The sequence below is a fragment of the Phaethon lepturus genome, unplaced genomic scaffold, assembly GCF_000687285.1.
Source record: "Phaethon lepturus isolate BGI_N335 unplaced genomic scaffold, ASM68728v1 scaffold2819, whole genome shotgun sequence".
Classification (NCBI taxonomy): domain Eukaryota; kingdom Metazoa; phylum Chordata; class Aves; order Phaethontiformes; family Phaethontidae; genus Phaethon; species Phaethon lepturus.
In genome coordinates this window covers 73,480-90,125 of record NW_010563999.1, presented here as the reverse complement: position 1 = coordinate 90,125, position 16,646 = coordinate 73,480, and the positions used below count along the sequence as shown (strand labels likewise).

Here is a 16,646-nt window from a genome sequence, read left to right as displayed (position 1 = left end):
GGCCATTGCCATGGAGGAGACAAGTAGACAACTATTTGGTTTATTTTTATAGGACCAAGTGTTAAGAACAGAAACAGGATTAGCACTGTTTTGTGAGCTACTAACATTTTTCTTCTCTTGCTGTTGATTTATAATTGCAAGTAACATGATGAATTAGAAGAAAAAGTATGGTGCATCATGTTAGGATGAAGAACTTTTTTAGTCGTAATAACCATATTTATCTAGTAATAGATATTAAATAATATGTGTTGAAGATATATATTCTTATTCAGCAGGTCTAGGTGTGATGGATCTGCCTGTGAGTTCTGGAGGAGCTGGTGGGGGAGATTTCTGGTTCACAAGTTTTCATTCTTAATATGTTTCTTAAGATTGGAAGAAAGCTGGTGTTCTGCCCAGATTCAGAGTAGACAAGCAGATTGAGCAGGGTAAATATAGCCTGATATAAATCACCATGAACATATGGAAAAAGCTGATTGAGGGTTCAGCTGATTGGGAATTAAAGGCCATGAGTAAAATTAATTCTGCTCAACATAGTTTTATGGCAAGTAGGGCTTTTAAAACAAATGACAAAACCTTGATTTTAACTTTCAATATTTTATAAAATTACAAGTTTGATAAGATGATGCTGTCAATGTAATAGACTTTGAAAAGCACTTGACTTATTGCCATGTGAAACCGATTAATAAAAACATAGATTGAACTACATAGTTAAACAGACCACACTTGAATGAATAACAAACCAGCTAGCAGGTCTTCATGCAGGATTGTCAATAAAGGAGCTTCAAGGACTAAGGATTTTTCCCATAGTGTTCTCCTGAGGAGCATTGTAAAGGCCAATGATAGTTTCTTTGCTGACTTTATCAGCTGTAATTTTACATGTTGAAATGAACAGGGGCTCTGAAGATTGGCAGGACAAGAATAACCCTGAAGACAAGGCAATCGTTAGGAGATAGTGAGATGACTAAATCATCCAAATTTTTATTTTTTTAATATGGAAAGATGAAATAATCCATTTAGGTAGAAGGAAGCTAGCAGGCCATGCTTGGAAAACAGAAGATGAGGGTAGGGAGACTAGAAATTTTGTCTGGGTGGTGAGAAGGAGGAGACCAGTGTGAGTGCTGAAGTGCCGTGTCAGAGCCAGAAGAGTAATGCTGTGTGTAGGGGGAGTTCAGAAGCAAGACCATTTTTCTCTGTATATAGAACTGCTAAGAACGTTTAGAGTGCAGCACACAGCTTTGCCGTCTGCCTTCGTCAAAAAAGCTTAAAAATGGCTAAAGTACATACAACCATCTAACGCTAGTGAGTACCTGCAGCATCTGAATTAGTGCTGAGGAGTTCTTCGTTGAATTCAGGAGTTCTGTCTGCATAGTTTATTCTTGATCCAGTCTTTACATGAATAACCCCATAGCATGTACAGTGTAGCCAAAAACAAAGCAATGGGCTTAAGCTTCATAAACAGGATGTCAGAGAAGACAATTTAGTATTCCCTCATGACTTCAGGTGATATATCTATAGTAGACTGTGACAAGTTAATAATTTGGAGGAAAGCAGTGTGGTGTTTTCCAAAGTTCTAGAGGATTAGAAATAGTTCTAATTTAATATATCTTAGAAAGTTTTAAAAGTAATTTCTTTTGATGTACACCTGTATTCAGCCACCCCAGAGCTATGTGTCCTGTGCTAAGTAGGTTAAGACCACCTACCAGTAAACAGACCATACCTTATACAGTTTATATTTAATAGGTGAGAGATGGATGAGGAAAGCAAACCAGTGGCAGCTGAATCAACTACATGATTATTCAAGAGCAGAATTTTGCGTAGGAATCAGGTCTGTTGACACGTACATGAGTGTTTAGTCTATTAAGTCACGCTACCTCCATAAAAATAGCTAGAATAAAGGCTGTATCTGAATAGCATTATTGTTTCTGTTAGTACTGTGTCCATACCACTTAGGCAGTATAACACTAAGTGCATTGTTACCTGTTTCTATTGAAAAGATTTTAAATGAAATAATTGTTTCCAGTCAGAGTTTTTAATGTTACCTATTACTGTAAATGCTAGATAAGCTAAAAAGAATGTGAAATTTGAAACCAGTTGTTCAAAAATATTTTAAATCATTTTATTGATATTTGCATAGTTAGCATAGTTGTATAAAATACATAAGCCCTATAAAGATCTGTTATTAAGTGATAAGGGTATTGCAGTTATCTTCAAAAGCAAGCTTTTTATCTGTTAGAAATGTAAATAAAATGTGTATTATCAACACTATTTCATGAACAAGTCATTAAATCCATTTACCTCATTTGAAAAATGCTTTTCGTGTTTCTGTGTAGCTTTACATAATGTTACTTTGAAGCACAGTTCCTTGAAAATTGTTTATTTTTCCTATATTCTATCTGTCTTTTGCTGTGAGAAAAAATACAGGTATTAGACAAATGAAGCAGAGGAAGTTTATTGCTCAGTAGTAATTTTTCTCTCATTTGCAGTGTCTAACTTGTTCCCCATTAATTTAATCATGACTGTATAGAAGAGAATGCTTTTTTTTCTAATGTGCATGAAATATTCTAGTTGTTCTTTCTTGCAGTTTTATAACCCTTTCACATTTCTGATACTGACCTTGATTTCATTTCACATTTATAGAGACCTTTTTGTCTTAAAATAATGTAATTGAGTAGAAATGCATAATCAGTTGATGCATCAAAACTCTGTGGAACAATATTACATTTAGAAAATGCTTTCTTTAACTTTGCACAAGGATGGATTTCAGTAAATACACTCCCTTACACCTCTTTCCTACTAAAGAAATATTGCAGCTGCACTTAACAAGGACATCAAAGACATCATGTGCTTATGTTGAAGATAGCTAGAGGAAAAGCATATTCCCTCTGTTAACTGGTTAAATTTTGAAGTGTCCATTGAGAGCGTGTTTGTATACAATAGAGTATAATATAATATAATGCAATATAATACAATATAATATATAATAATAATATTGTAACATCCCAGTTAGGAATTAGTAATACTCAGTACTAGCATAGTACTATCCTAGCACAGTATAGTAAAATATACCATAGTCCGTGTGTTCCACAATCAGGTATACTGTTCAATTGTTAACACTCTCCCTGTCAGATTTTGACGTGAGCCAATTGTATTTCTCTCAGGTGATCCCTGGACATGATTCAGGGAGTAGCACAGTGCGTAGGGAGTACCCCTCTACTCCACTCTGGTGAGACCCCACCTGGAGTCCTGCATCCAGCTCTAGAGCCCTCAGCACAAGAAAGACATGGACTTGTTGGGGTGGGTCCAGAGGAGGGCCACAAAAATGATCAGAGGGATGGAACACCTCTCCCATTAGGACAGGCTGAGACAGTTGGGATTGTTCAGCCTGGAGAAGACAAGGCTCTGGGGAGACCTTATTGCAGCCTTCCAGTACTTAAAGGGGGCCTATAGGAAAGATGGGGACAGATTTTTTAGCAGGGCCTGTTGTGATAGGACAAGGGAGAATGGTTTTAAACTAAGAGAGGGTAGATTTAGACTAGATCTAAGGCAGAAATTTTTGACAGAGGGTGGTGAAAGACAGGTTGCCCAGAGAGGTGGTAGATGCCCCATCCCTGGCAACACTGAAGGTCAGGTTGGACGGGTCTCTGAGCAACCTGATCTAGTTGAAGATGTCCCTGCTCATTGCAGGGGGGTAGGGCTAGATGACCTTTAAAGATCCCTTCCAATCCAAAGATTCTATGATTCTGTGATAGGTAGTATGGAGCTTTCCTTCAGAGGGAGAGGATGTAAGCCATGATGTGTCAGTTTCTTCTCCCAAGTAGCAGGTGATAGTTGCACCAGGGGAGTTTTAGATTGGATATTAGAGAAAAAATGTCTTCACGGAAAGGGTTATCAAGCATTGGCACAGGCTACTCAGGGAAACGATTGAGTCACCATCCCTGGAGGTATTTAAAAGACTTGTAGATGTGGTGCTTAGGGACATAGTTTAGTGGTGGACTTGGCAGTGTTAGATTTACGGTTGGACTCGATGATCTTAAAGGTATTTTGCAACCTAAATGATTCTATTATTCTGTGATTCTCTGATTCATTTGCTCTTAAGCTCTTAAACTCAAGGAGAAGGTCCCTATCCCATTTGATTTGTAGTATGAAAAGGAATCTTGGATTCTGCCTCCCAAATGATCCCTTCGATATGCATGCTGTTTTTCCTAGCTCCTTCAATGTTTTCAAAGTATCTGGTTTTGTTTTTTATGACCCAAAGTGTCCAGACATGTGAGTCACAGCAAAAAGATCATTGGCACCAAACTGTGTTTTGTGCTCTTGCCAGATACTCTACCTCATGCTCACTGATGATTTCATTCTTCCAGTCGTGTCTTTGTGTAGCTCATCTGTAAAAAGTAGCAATATCTTAAAAAAAAAATCATTGTTCTTTTGTCATACATAAAAGCCCTTAATTTGAAACCTGATATTATACTTTGTGATAAAGTATTATTATACTCTGCTTATGCATTCATATTTACCTTGACTCCTGTTTGCTACACCGTAGCTTCAACCTTTAGTCCATGTTTTTACCCACAATCAGCATCTCAGCAAGAAGCACAGAAGATATAACAAGTGGTATTTCGTTATGTACATCAGAGGTATGTAGGGACAGAGAGTCTTATTTCGTACAAATCAGTGAATAGACTCCTGAATGAGCTGTCAAAATATATGTGTTTTCCTATGAAAAGGGTAGGACAAAATGTCTTAGTTATGAGACATCTTAAATAAATTACCTGGAGGAAAAAGCAATCTGCTGGATAAATATTTCAAGTTTTGAAATCAAAGCATTTACATTGATCTGCGCTTAGAGGCCTGGCCTTGTTTTGTAGCAGATAATATTGTGTCAAAGCAATTTTTACGCAGCAGCTCTTGTATTTATACTACATTATGTCAGATTTAATCTTGAGTATATTCAACAAGAGTACCCAGTTGTGCTGACAAACCTAAAATAATTTTCAGTTAAATATGTTCTATCACAAACTATTTGGGCACATTGTGTCTCTGAAGAATGACAAAGTCGGTGTGCAAGCTCAACTTTACAATTCCTGCTACCTGTTGAATTCCCATGTTACATTCTAATATCCCAGCAGTAGACTCAACAGGTATCCTACTGGAACAGTGCAGTAGCAGAGGTAAATGATGTGAGGCATTTTCTCAAGAATATTACTTTCACAGTCATTTTAATTGCACATGCCTGATTCACCACTGCTTGTGTATTCATTTGTACTTGTACAAAGGGAATGCAATTTCATTTTAAAATACTCTCAAATCACTGCTGTACTCATTTTACACGGTGAAAGAACAAGACAATAAAGTGGATAATCAGGTTCTCTGAGTTTCCTAAGGAGAACTGAAATTTTGCTTGGAGAAGAAACAGTAGAAGTCAAGGTTCCCTTGTAGAATACTTCAAAGAGTATCCTGTAAATCCTGGGTCAAACACATTGTACAGGGAGGGCACCTTGTTAATTGCAGTGAAGCTGTGGTGAGGAGGTGACATAAAGATCAAGAGAACAGTGTGTGAGAACCTAGTTTAACTGGAGAGAGCAGGCAGCTGTAGTTGGTGGAACAAAATCAGCTCTTCTGGAGAGCACTTCATCGCAGGAAACACACTGGAGTGCTCTCAGGCATTCTCAAGAGAAGCCCTTCTCCTTCCCCTTACTCACTGCAGCAGGAGCACAGGAAACTATATGTGCCAAAAGTGGGATGGAAGAAACACTTCTTCCCTTGCCCAGCTAAACCCCCAGCGTGTTCGGGTGCTCATTTAAAATGTAGGAGAGTTCAGTTTATTTTTCTAGGAAAGTCTGAGTACTTGTCATGCTTTCCTGCCACTTTCTGGGTATTTTGGAGTTAGGCTTGTCCCCTTGACTGCTTCTGCAGTTCCAGTTTGTATAAATAATTATGCAAAGGCTAGAACTCAGGTGTTCTCTCTTCAGATGATTTTTGTAATCTTACTAATCTGCCGTGACAAATACTTAGTTGTTTCATTATTGTGTGTGGTATTGCAGATAGTTTTGAATGTGAATAATCAATTTGTCTTCTCACATGGTGCCCCCCAAAGTCAGGAGTTTCCAAGAGCTCCAAGGAGCAGTACATCTCTAGGAATACTGGAGTTTAACCTGCTGGGATATTTTGATTTTGAAAGAAACATTTGTGTTATAGATAGTGACAATAAGAATCAGAGAGTTTGATGTGGTAGGTTAGGATGACAGCTCTACACCTCAGTTCTGGTTTCCCATTCCAGTCTCTGCTCAGAAGACTATACAAAGAGAAAGACCATTTACAGCAACAATTATGAGACATCATTTCTTCTGTAACCTGAAGAGTGAGGGTAATCCATAGCATAAACTGATTCAAGTAACTTCAGTAAGCACAAATAACTATTTAACATTTGTAAGGCAGCTGCTCCTCTGCAACTAACTTCTTACGGACTTTATAGCATTGTGTTTCACATCTGTAGGCATAGCTGAGGAAGTGCTCTCTTCAAGGTAAATTAACGCTCATCACTGTGAACTTTCTGATCAGTCTGGCATCTGGGAAGTACTTTCTTAGCTCATGTCCATTTACTGAGAACGCATTGTGCAAGCACCATTTGGAATTCTAAGACTGTATTCTCATAACTCTTTGTGGGTCGCTGGTGATGATGATGAGGCTTGGAGGCTGCTAGTTTTTACTCCTTCAACATTATTCTAAGTTAGAGCTTGGTCTGGAATGCAGTAAAAATAAGGAGGGAGCCAGAATAATTCTGCCATGGCTAATATGATCTCTCATGCTTGGTTGAGGAAAATCTGGCACATTTCAAAGAACAGATTTCCCTTATGTTTCATTTCTGCCACCTTTTCACATAGGAAAGGAAGAGAAGAGAGTTTGATAGTGTGCTGCCAGTTAATTAGATTTTGGTTTTAGGCTAGAATTTTGATGTTATGTATTTTGGGTGGAATCAGGACTCGAAGAATAGGAGCCTAGGTTCCTATACAGTACATAAGCTAGCACCTCAGCATGCAATCCATGAAGTCTTCTGTATTCAGTCTACAGCTATCTATTAGAAAGAGTTCCAAAGTGGGGAGAAGCTAAGATACTTAACTCAAAGCTGCAGGAAGATTCCACACTTTACTTAGCAAATTTGTGTCCAGACATGTTTTCATTGGAGTAGATGCCTAAAATAACTCTTCCCAAGAGTTGTGCAGGGTGTTTGAAAGAGAGTAGGTGGGCATTCAGCACTTTAATCTCCTAAATTACTTCAGACCACTATTATCTTTACTATATACTGTTTTTTAGCTAGCTGGACCAATGCTTAGGAGAGGCATTTGTATTTTCATTTAACAAAGTTGTAGGAGTTGTTCACTAGCTTCCTTAGGAAAATGTTATGATCTAGGTGTCTTGAGAACTTCTGGATCTCTGCTTGGATTTCATTAGAGCACGTGGTATAACTGTTATCCCTGGATGTAATATGTAGACTGCTGGTATTTCATAATATTGGTAAGATGTGCTCATTCAACTCTCCATAGTATCTATACATTGTTATTTTCTTATTTTTATTTATTAGGTTTCTTGTCTATATTTATGTAACTATTCCAAGCTGCCTAGTCTGATGAAGTTGAACTTCACTCTTCAAGTGTGATTTACTCAATACAGCCTAAAATCATGATGAAAAAGAAGAGCATATCTGCAAGCAAAGCTTCCTTGGTCCTCTTTCTGTGCCAAATGATTTCTGCATTGGATGTACCTCTTGACTGTAAGTATTAACCTGCTAAGTATGTGCAGAATGATGGAAGATTAGTTAAATAATTTCTGTATAGGAAGATGAAGGTAACTCCAACATGGAGCTAAACATGGGGTGTGTTTGCTCACTTCAGTCAGGACATTATGATTATGAATATTTACACTAATTTACTGAAGATTTAAAAAAAACGTGTATATAAAATTACTTACATTGTTCACTTGAGAAAGGTTAGCATAGAATTCTCATGGATACTCACACTTCAGTGTGCCTTTATTGAACATTTTATTTGATGAAAATGTAGAAAGGCAGAGAAGCCCAGTTAAATGCTAATTATTTGTGAAATTAAGATCATATTGACAATTTGTTGAAAACCCCAGGACAATTCCTAGTTGCTGTAAACAGTCGCCCTTATCTTCATATAAGAGGGTTCCAGGAGCTTATATGAGATCTAGTAAAAGATTCAAATACATAAAATTCAGACACTGGAAGCATCTTGCTTTTTGATCCAGGAAAGTAAGTTAGGCTCTTAGATTTCCTAAGCAGTGCCTGGAAACAGTTAAGTACCCAACGTTGAGTTAAAAGCATATGTGCTGAGCAGGGAATTCTAGCATTAACCAGGGAGGAAATATCTAGAAGAAGGGAAATCCCAAGACCTGAAATTCTTGTCTAATATAATACTGCGTTAGTGGGGAACCTTGAAGGTAGCACTCCATGCTGAAAAGCAAGCAACAATACCTGCTGCATTTTATAGCCCTACTTGTTAATTTTATGAAATTATTCATGCGTCAGGTTGTTATTTTCTTCTTAAGATAAGCATGATCACATTTGCAGAATTCAGTGAACCATGTTGTGCCTCACAGTGACTATTCATTTGTTAAACTAATTACCAGAGAAGAGAACATTAGGGCTGGTGTTAAAAGTGATGGATTAATACATCAGTAAATTTGCCTATGGTTCTAGTCTGCATGGCTTTCTTTACCCCCATGTTTTTAATACCTTCCTACCTTCCATAAATGCATGTTTTTCTTTAATAATCATTGATATAAATTGCAACTGCTTAGATGTTTTTTCCCATGCATATTTACAAGCTTCTCAAACCAATGACCTGTATTTCTGTAACAAGATCAATATATGTGAATCACATCAGACTTGTTGTGTTGTGAATGCCTTCAGTGCAATAAAGAGGGTTTTGAAAGTTTGATGAATTAATGTTTTATTTTCTAGACTTAACTTTTCTCCCTAAATATTTTTGCAGGCTAGAAATAGTGTTTTAAACCCACTTTGTAGTTTAGGAACTAATGTAAATTGTACTCCCCTCTAATATCTTTTGTGTAGAGCAACACTTCAGTGTAAATTAACCAGAAATGCCTCAATAGACAAAAATGATTAGCCCTTTTAGATGTATCACGTTAACTCTCAACTAACTTGTTCCCTATTACATAATGTTTAATAACTTTGTTAGGTCTGATAAAGTCACATACTTGAATTTTTAGCCAAAATTACATCTATAATGGTTGTTGGTTTCATAAATAATGATTACAATGGTCTCTGCGAGAACACCTTAAGGGAAGGACTTACATTTTCTGTGGGTCTTCCCTACATACCCACCACAGAGACCTGGTGGTGAGAACATACTTGATCAATTGAACCTTTAGGTTTCATCCAGGTTAGCAGTTCCTGTGCTCATCGGTGTCTCAAAGTAGGAAAGGGATGACTGACAATGTAGTTGACCAAAAGCAGTTTGACTTGCTCTAAAATGTTATTGATGAGGAGACATGTATGCAAAATACTTGAAGTAAGCGATAAAGATGTGACAACTAGAATGATTTTTTATGTTTAGTTATTTTTCAAACCAAAAGAAATTGCATGTCTGTTGAGTAGAATTAGGTGCTTTTGTCTTTGTAAGAGTAATTTTAGCCTAAAGCATTCTCTTTGTTCTTCCATATGATCATATGTGTGGATTGATTTTGACTGCAGCATGAGGGCAGTGCACTCCATTAATTCTGATTTGCCGTCTCCTCAGTACCAGTGTTTTGTGTCCTTGCAAGGCCGAAATCACATACCATGGTTGCCCTTAAAAAGTCAACACTTCAGAAAAGTTTCTCATACCATGAACTTTGAGATAAATGCAGTAATATGTGACACAATGGGAATCATAACTGGAATTTCAGGCATCACTGCATGGGTTACAGTGCTAAATGTTTTAAATGTTTTCTTTTTAATGGTGACCAATGTACTTGTCAGAGATACTTATCTTCCCTCTCAAAAATGCTAATTTTCTTTTAACTAACAAATGTTTCTCTTTAATCTCCATTTGTCCATTCAACTGCTGATTCTGATGGGGGAATAAAAGCAAAACTTCTAGAAGAATGTAAGTTCCTGTCCACAAAAAGTAGGCTGTGTGCTGCTGAAAATTAATATTGATTGTGTTACAAATGGAATTTGCAATACAAAAACGTGTGATTCTGACATTTTGTTGATAATTTGGTTTGCTGTGGCTAGATGTTTTGTGCATGCAGTGTTCAGAAAATACTACCATGCATAAATCAGTGTTCTGATATTTTGAACAAATTAACTGTGTGATTTTTGGTTGTGCGCTATCTGAACATTAAAATCTTTACTCAATACCAGCATGAGCAATGTTTTATTACTACTTTCAGGAGTAAATATATTTGATAAAAAATAAATTCATTGGAATATATGTACTTATATACTATTTTACATGTCCAAGTTGGAGATACTTTTATATCCTTTAAAAACAGTGGATACAGTTATTTAAGTAGACCTCATCTTTTATGGGATCTCCTACCTCAGTCTAGTGTCATTGTTAATTTAATAAGTTTTAAGTGCAGTGCATAGTGCAGGAGTGGAGACTTCGGGTCTTTGATGTGCATCAGGTGGAATATCCTGTCCGTTAGGCAATGTTCATGTCATGTCCCTTTGCAGAGTGTGCTTGCTTTTACCAAGTAAGCATCTGGTGTGTACTGACCCGGAGAACTGCCTCTGAGAGGGAAAAGGACTGTCTTCAAAGTGCCTCCATAAAAATACACACAAAGTCGTCATCATCTTAAAATGTTGCCTTCCTCTTTTAAGCACTGTCATCTCTGCAGTGAGGAAGAGGAGCAAAACCTGCTCTGCATGGCCTGTTCTGTTCTGCTTAGCTGCTATATGTCATTATGATTCTATGATCTGATTTTTTTTCCTGGCTATTTCTTGTGGATAGGGCTTTACAGATGGCTACCTCTTTCTGTGCAACAGAGTACTCAGTGTGTAATGGTAGGGAAGACTTAAAATAAAAATCCCAGTTTTTCAATTTTAACTGGCTAGACTGAGTTATGAGAACACAGCTAACTCTAATGATTGAAATATTTTGCTAAAGCGGCTAGAAATGTCCCCAAAATACTAGCAAAGTGTATTGCTGGACAGACAATTTACAACATTTAGATGGGGATGATCACGGGCATGTTATTAAATTGGTTCCTTTAGATGACACTGAACTATAAACGGATGAATAATGTTGAGGAGGACACCTTTCTCACCGTCTTAATATCATAAACAGGATTTTTTTAATGCAAAAATGGGCATAGATAATGGTAACAGATTATAAATTACTTTTAATAGGTAGGCACCAACTCTGTTTTGTGCTACTCATTCTGGAGTGCATAATAAATCATAAATATTAAATGTTTCTGATGGGGCAGTTCACAAGATTGACTATATTTTTGCTGGGGTTTTTTGAGGAGAATCAGTACTAGACTTTTCCTACATGTTTACTCTATTTGGAAGCTAGTTACTATTTTTGTAATTTTTTACAGAGTCTTTTACTTGTAACAATTTTTTACTCCTGAAAAGTCGCTTCTAAAAGCACGCTTTGTAGATTAATTCAATATGATCCCATAGGGAATTTGGAAATACATAAAATATTTAGAAACACAAAGCAATGTATTTCTTTTCCTTCTGTGTGGTAAAAAAATGTTTTGTGTGTGTATATGTCGCACAACTCTTCACTCAGGATATGTTGGATTTAGAATTCCACTGTCCTTTGGTTTTGAGAAAATCTGTTGAAATCTGATGTGTAGAAATGATGTTCATTAAGCTTTTTGGACAAGATCTTTATCCACTGTAAATCAACATAGCTCAGTTGGAAGTTAGTATAACTACACTGATTTACAAGAGTAGAGGGCTTCAGCCTCCTAACACAGAGGATACTGTAATTCCACTCTTCTGCCGATGATTTGGTTGCTAATTGCAATTCTGCTTTCTCTGCTTACAAAACTGTTTCGCTGATACTTTGAAAATATTGTTAAATTCCTTTCTGTTTCTTACATTCCATAATGAAGTGTCGCAACCTCCTACGATAACTCAGCAATCTCCAAAAGATTACATTGTTGACCCTCGAGAGAATATTGTAATACAGTGTGAAGCAAAAGGAAAGCCACCTCCTAGGTTAGTAGCATTTTGTTTTGCTTTTGTTGGCCTAACAGCGTAGGAAAACTAGGAGAAAATAATGTAACTTCTGTAAACTAACAAGTATATGCGTATGTTACGTGCTTGCACAGGCAGAAACATGCACGCACTCCTACCTTTGTAATTTAAACAGCTACCAGATAGTAGCATGTTTGACTCTTCTCATACTTTATGTTTAAACTTTTCTATATTCATCAAGCAACTGTAGTATTTTTTTTCTCCTCAAAGCTCTAACAGTAAAATAATACTCGATTATTACAAGACCAGACAGGTAAATGCCTGTGGAAAGCAGTAAGAGGGCATGCCGTACTATGAACTGGATCACATTCCAGATTTAGGCATAGTGCCTAAAGAAGAATGGACATTGAATAAATTCAGAGTAATAGTAATAAATGCAAACTTAATGTTTTGTAAATCATTCTGATTTATGAGGCTTGAAATACATAAGCATTTTGTCGGAAGTTATGTAAGATGTATCAGGTTTAATGATCAATAGCCTTGATTTACCAAGTGTATTTAATAGCCTAAGGCTTTGGTTTTGGCAGGAGTGGTAACCCTGTATATAGATCAGATTCCTGATCATCTGGCATTTTAAGGCCCTGTTTCAGTATCTTGAAATATTTGAACGCTATTCATTTCAAGATACTGAGTACCTCCACTGGAAACAGCAGTAGCCGTGATGCATTCTGGCATTGCTAGTAACTGCTTCCCGTGTCAGAGACCGCGAAGAAAAACGTGCGCAGTAGCGTTATGCAACAACTCACTGGCAAGGTCACTCTGTAGTTGTTCATTCAGACACACGGAGAGCTCATTAAATGTACTACTTCTGAAGGTACTGCTACCAGGGTTTTTCTACATTATTCCTTCTGGGTGCCTTGGGATCATAGTCATTATCATGCTGGGCAGCAGAATGGAGAAGATGGAGATTATCTGTGATACTGTCACCCTTTCTAGTGTTCTGTTCATGGTAGGAGTGCCATAAAATGGCTGTGCTTACCAGCATTTTAATTTAGGAGGCACAATACCATCCTGAAGAGTGTGAGTGTTCACCTGGAGGACCAGATGATTGTTGTGCACTTTGGGACAACTGTACTGATTCTGCAGATGTTTCTCTTGAACACCTTTTTTGGGTTGGATTTTTCTGAGAGAACAAGAGCACTGTCTGTGAGACTGACATATCTGAGTCATGTGCCAGGGCTCTCTGCTGTACAGCCTCATCTTCCCCATCAAACCCGTGTCTCACTTTGTTCCCCTGCTACAGAGGAAGTGACAGTATTGAAGTGCAGAATTTTCTGATGACTTTTGTAAGCTTGTGCTTAGTTTTGCGTATTTTTGAAGATGTGGCCTCCAAATAATTTATTTCAATAGTTAGTCTGGTCCATCAGTCTTGATGACCTGCAAATGCATATTGGAACTTGAGCTGCTTCAAAGCTCTGAAGTTGAAGATGAACTTTTTCAGCCTGAAGTGTGAATTGTTTGTTAAAACAGGGTAACTTCCTATTGGTGAGCGCAACTGTCAGAAAGGTTTATGGATCTGCTGCTACCTATAGCTTGAGCAGCAAAGGTTCTGACTTTCATGGATCTCAAATTCAGAGTTTTGTGCCACATTTTCCACCTCTCATTTGAAGCTACATTACAGTTCCCTGTATCCTTCGGTGTTAGTGGTTGCAGAGGATTACAGAAACTCCACATTCTACAGTTTCACCCGCAAGGTCGTAAGAAACAGGTTCACTCTTGGTTCACTGTGGGCACTAGTCCTCCCAAAGACACTGCAGTGTGGTGCAGCGCTTCTGGTCAGGCGCAGTTCTTCTGCTCTTCCCCACCACAAAGTGCAAATAGCAAGTCCAGTCCTGCCCTCCTACTGCAGAAGGACTGCACAATTTGAGTCACTTAGAATTTGAGCTTTTCCAGTACCATGTAAGTTTATACTTTTAGTAAGCATTCTAGCCAGTAAGTATATTTAGTGCTACGTTTAAGATTACGAAGCCAAAATGTAACAAGTACAAAAATTGCTGTTCACAGCATTTGAACCTGTGAGTGCTCAGCACTTCACAAGCGTTGGTCTTGCTCTCTCTAACCATACTTTTGACCATTAACAAAGCATAAGTAAGAAATTGGTGTTTACAGTAGTATAAGTCGCAGACTGTGAATCTCTGCTTTTTTACCTTTTTTTAATGAGTTCTCCTAGCCTTCATTTTTAGTGACTACTTTTCAAAACATCTCTTGCTTTGAGTAACACCAGTATAAATTTACTAGATTAATTATGGGCTATCAGACTGCAAAATTTCATTTAAAGAATCATGGTGGTTTGTGTAAGAGTAGTGAAAAGAAATCAAACTCAACACAGTCTTTAATTCACTTGCATAACTTTAAAATGGCCAAACCAATTAAAATCAATGGTCTCCTGCTGGGTCCTGAGATGACACATTTCAGCCCAGAGCAGGTTTTTAAAAGCAGGTTTATAAACCCTTCCAACAATAGGTTTTATAATGGAAATGCTAATGCAGCTTTAGCAATATCAGTTCTTGCAGATGTTACTGTATCGTCTTTAGTAGAAAGAAAATCAGTTCTTTTCCATATACGATTAACTTCAGAATCATTTAATGTAATTTTTTTTTTAAATATTGACTTTGAAATGGCTCCTGTTAACAAGTTCAGCCAAACCTTTTATCTTAAACTATTGCCAGATTTGTTATATTAAAAAGTGCTCTACTACTTTATTAGTTAATTTAGTTTGGGAACAAGTCTTACTTACCTGCCTAAAGAAAAAATACTGTGTATTATTGAAAATTACTTTTTTCTTCTTTCTCTCCATACAATCTACAAAAGGCAACTGAATAAGAAACTTTTCTTTTTGCTTTTATTATTTTAGCTTCTCCTGGACACGCAATGGAACTCATTTTGATATAGATAAAGATGCACAGGTAACAATGAAACCAAATTCAGGGACCCTTGTCATAAATATTATGAATGGTGGGAAGGCAGAAGCATATGAAGGAGTATACCAGTGTACAGCAAGGAATGAACGAGGAGCAGCCATTTCCAACAATATTGTTATAAGGCCTTCTAGTAAGTGAAGCTCTTAATATTCACTTCAGTTTGCTTATTTTCATATTAATGTTTCGCCTTTTTTTTCCTGTCTTAACAATTTAATCATCAAAGTGATCATGTTAGAAGGTATTGTATAGTTTCTGATATTCAGATTTAATAATGTATCACATGTTCTTGCTAATATTTCTGAGAAAATTGAATAACCAAAATGCTTTCCTGTGTTTTTTTGGTGCATCTGGATGACCTATCATACTTAAAATTGGGTTGTATGTATGACGCTACAATTAGAATAAAATTTTTAAATCCTTAATGCACATCACTGATAAGGACAATTTTTATTCTCTTTCTGATGCATGTATTCCATAGTTTTTATAATAGCTTTAATACAGAACAGATTGGGACTAAAAAGAAGATAAAGCTAAAAAAATTTTTATTAATGGTATGTTTCTACAGATTTTTATGTTATTTTTATCTCAGATTTGTTTTTCAAGCTTCTCAGATTAAAATGTGCTATTCTCACATGTTTTAATAAAGCTGTGTATGTATAATACTGTTTCAGGAAGGTCTACCTTTTTTTCTAATTTAGTGCATCACTTTTTTTTTTTTTGCATTATTGTAGTTACAACTTTCCAAGATACTGCTATAGAACCTTTAGTGAGTAGCCAAAATAATTTCAATCAGTTGATTCTACTTTCAGCAAATCATTGCTGTAGAAAAAGTCTTAAACAAAACCTACTTTCAAGAAAACATAAAAAAAGAACAAAAATTAAATCTTCAGTAAACCTGATAGGACTTAACATTCTGATACATGTAGTTCTTCTGTTTTTCTGGAATATTATGTGCATTTCTTCCTTGAATTATGGATTTTTTGTCAATCCATAGTTTGTATGTATGTTAAAATTACTTTCTATAGGATCTCCTTTGTGGACGAAAGAAAAACTAGAACCAAATCAGGTTCGAGAAGGTGATTCACTAGTACTACACTGCAGACCTCCTGTTGGCTTACCACCACCTATAATATTTTGGATGGATAATGGTGAGTTTGTTTTGTTATGCAGAACCAGTTTACTTTTTGTAGTTTTTCTACATAGTTGATCATTGCTTACCAAGACCACAGATGGTGGAGATTCCCTCTAAGTTAAAATTCAAAGAATTTCCATTTCTGTAGAAACGAAGAAACAAGCAGACATGCAGCCCAAAAGCATGAAGCCAAAAGCAGCCGGAGATCTTAATGTAAGTTGTAGATTAACCCACTGGGGAAGAATGGGAAGACAAGGGAGCTTGAGAGAAATCTTAGAAAGGTCTATACATTTACAAACCCACAAGCAGCATAATCAAGTGAATGTGGAGTCTGCAGATCATAATAATGGAG

The 16,646-nt window shown here is 36.8% G+C and overlaps 1 protein-coding gene across 7 annotated transcripts in view; it reads left to right on the top strand.

Annotated features, from left to right (window-relative positions):
- Positions 1-7,579: 7,579 nt before the first annotated feature.
- The window catches only part of NRCAM (neuronal cell adhesion molecule), a 73,230-nt gene continuing 64,163 nt past the window's right edge, over positions 7,580-16,646 (top strand). For 5 of the 7 annotated variants that reach the window (XM_010294709.1, XM_010294707.1, XM_010294706.1 and 2 more), the window contains exons 1-5: positions 7,678-7,768; positions 10,110-10,127; positions 12,097-12,202; positions 15,096-15,292; positions 16,188-16,310. In XM_010294709.1, the coding sequence (XP_010293011.1) occupies positions 7,678-7,768; positions 10,110-10,127; positions 12,097-12,202; positions 15,096-15,292; positions 16,188-16,310 (535 nt within the window). Of the gene's footprint in view, positions 7,769-10,109; positions 10,128-12,096; positions 12,203-15,095; positions 15,293-16,187; positions 16,311-16,646 lie in introns of all 7 variants that reach the window. The other 2 variants (XM_010294705.1, XM_010294708.1) reach the window with 2 other exon arrangements.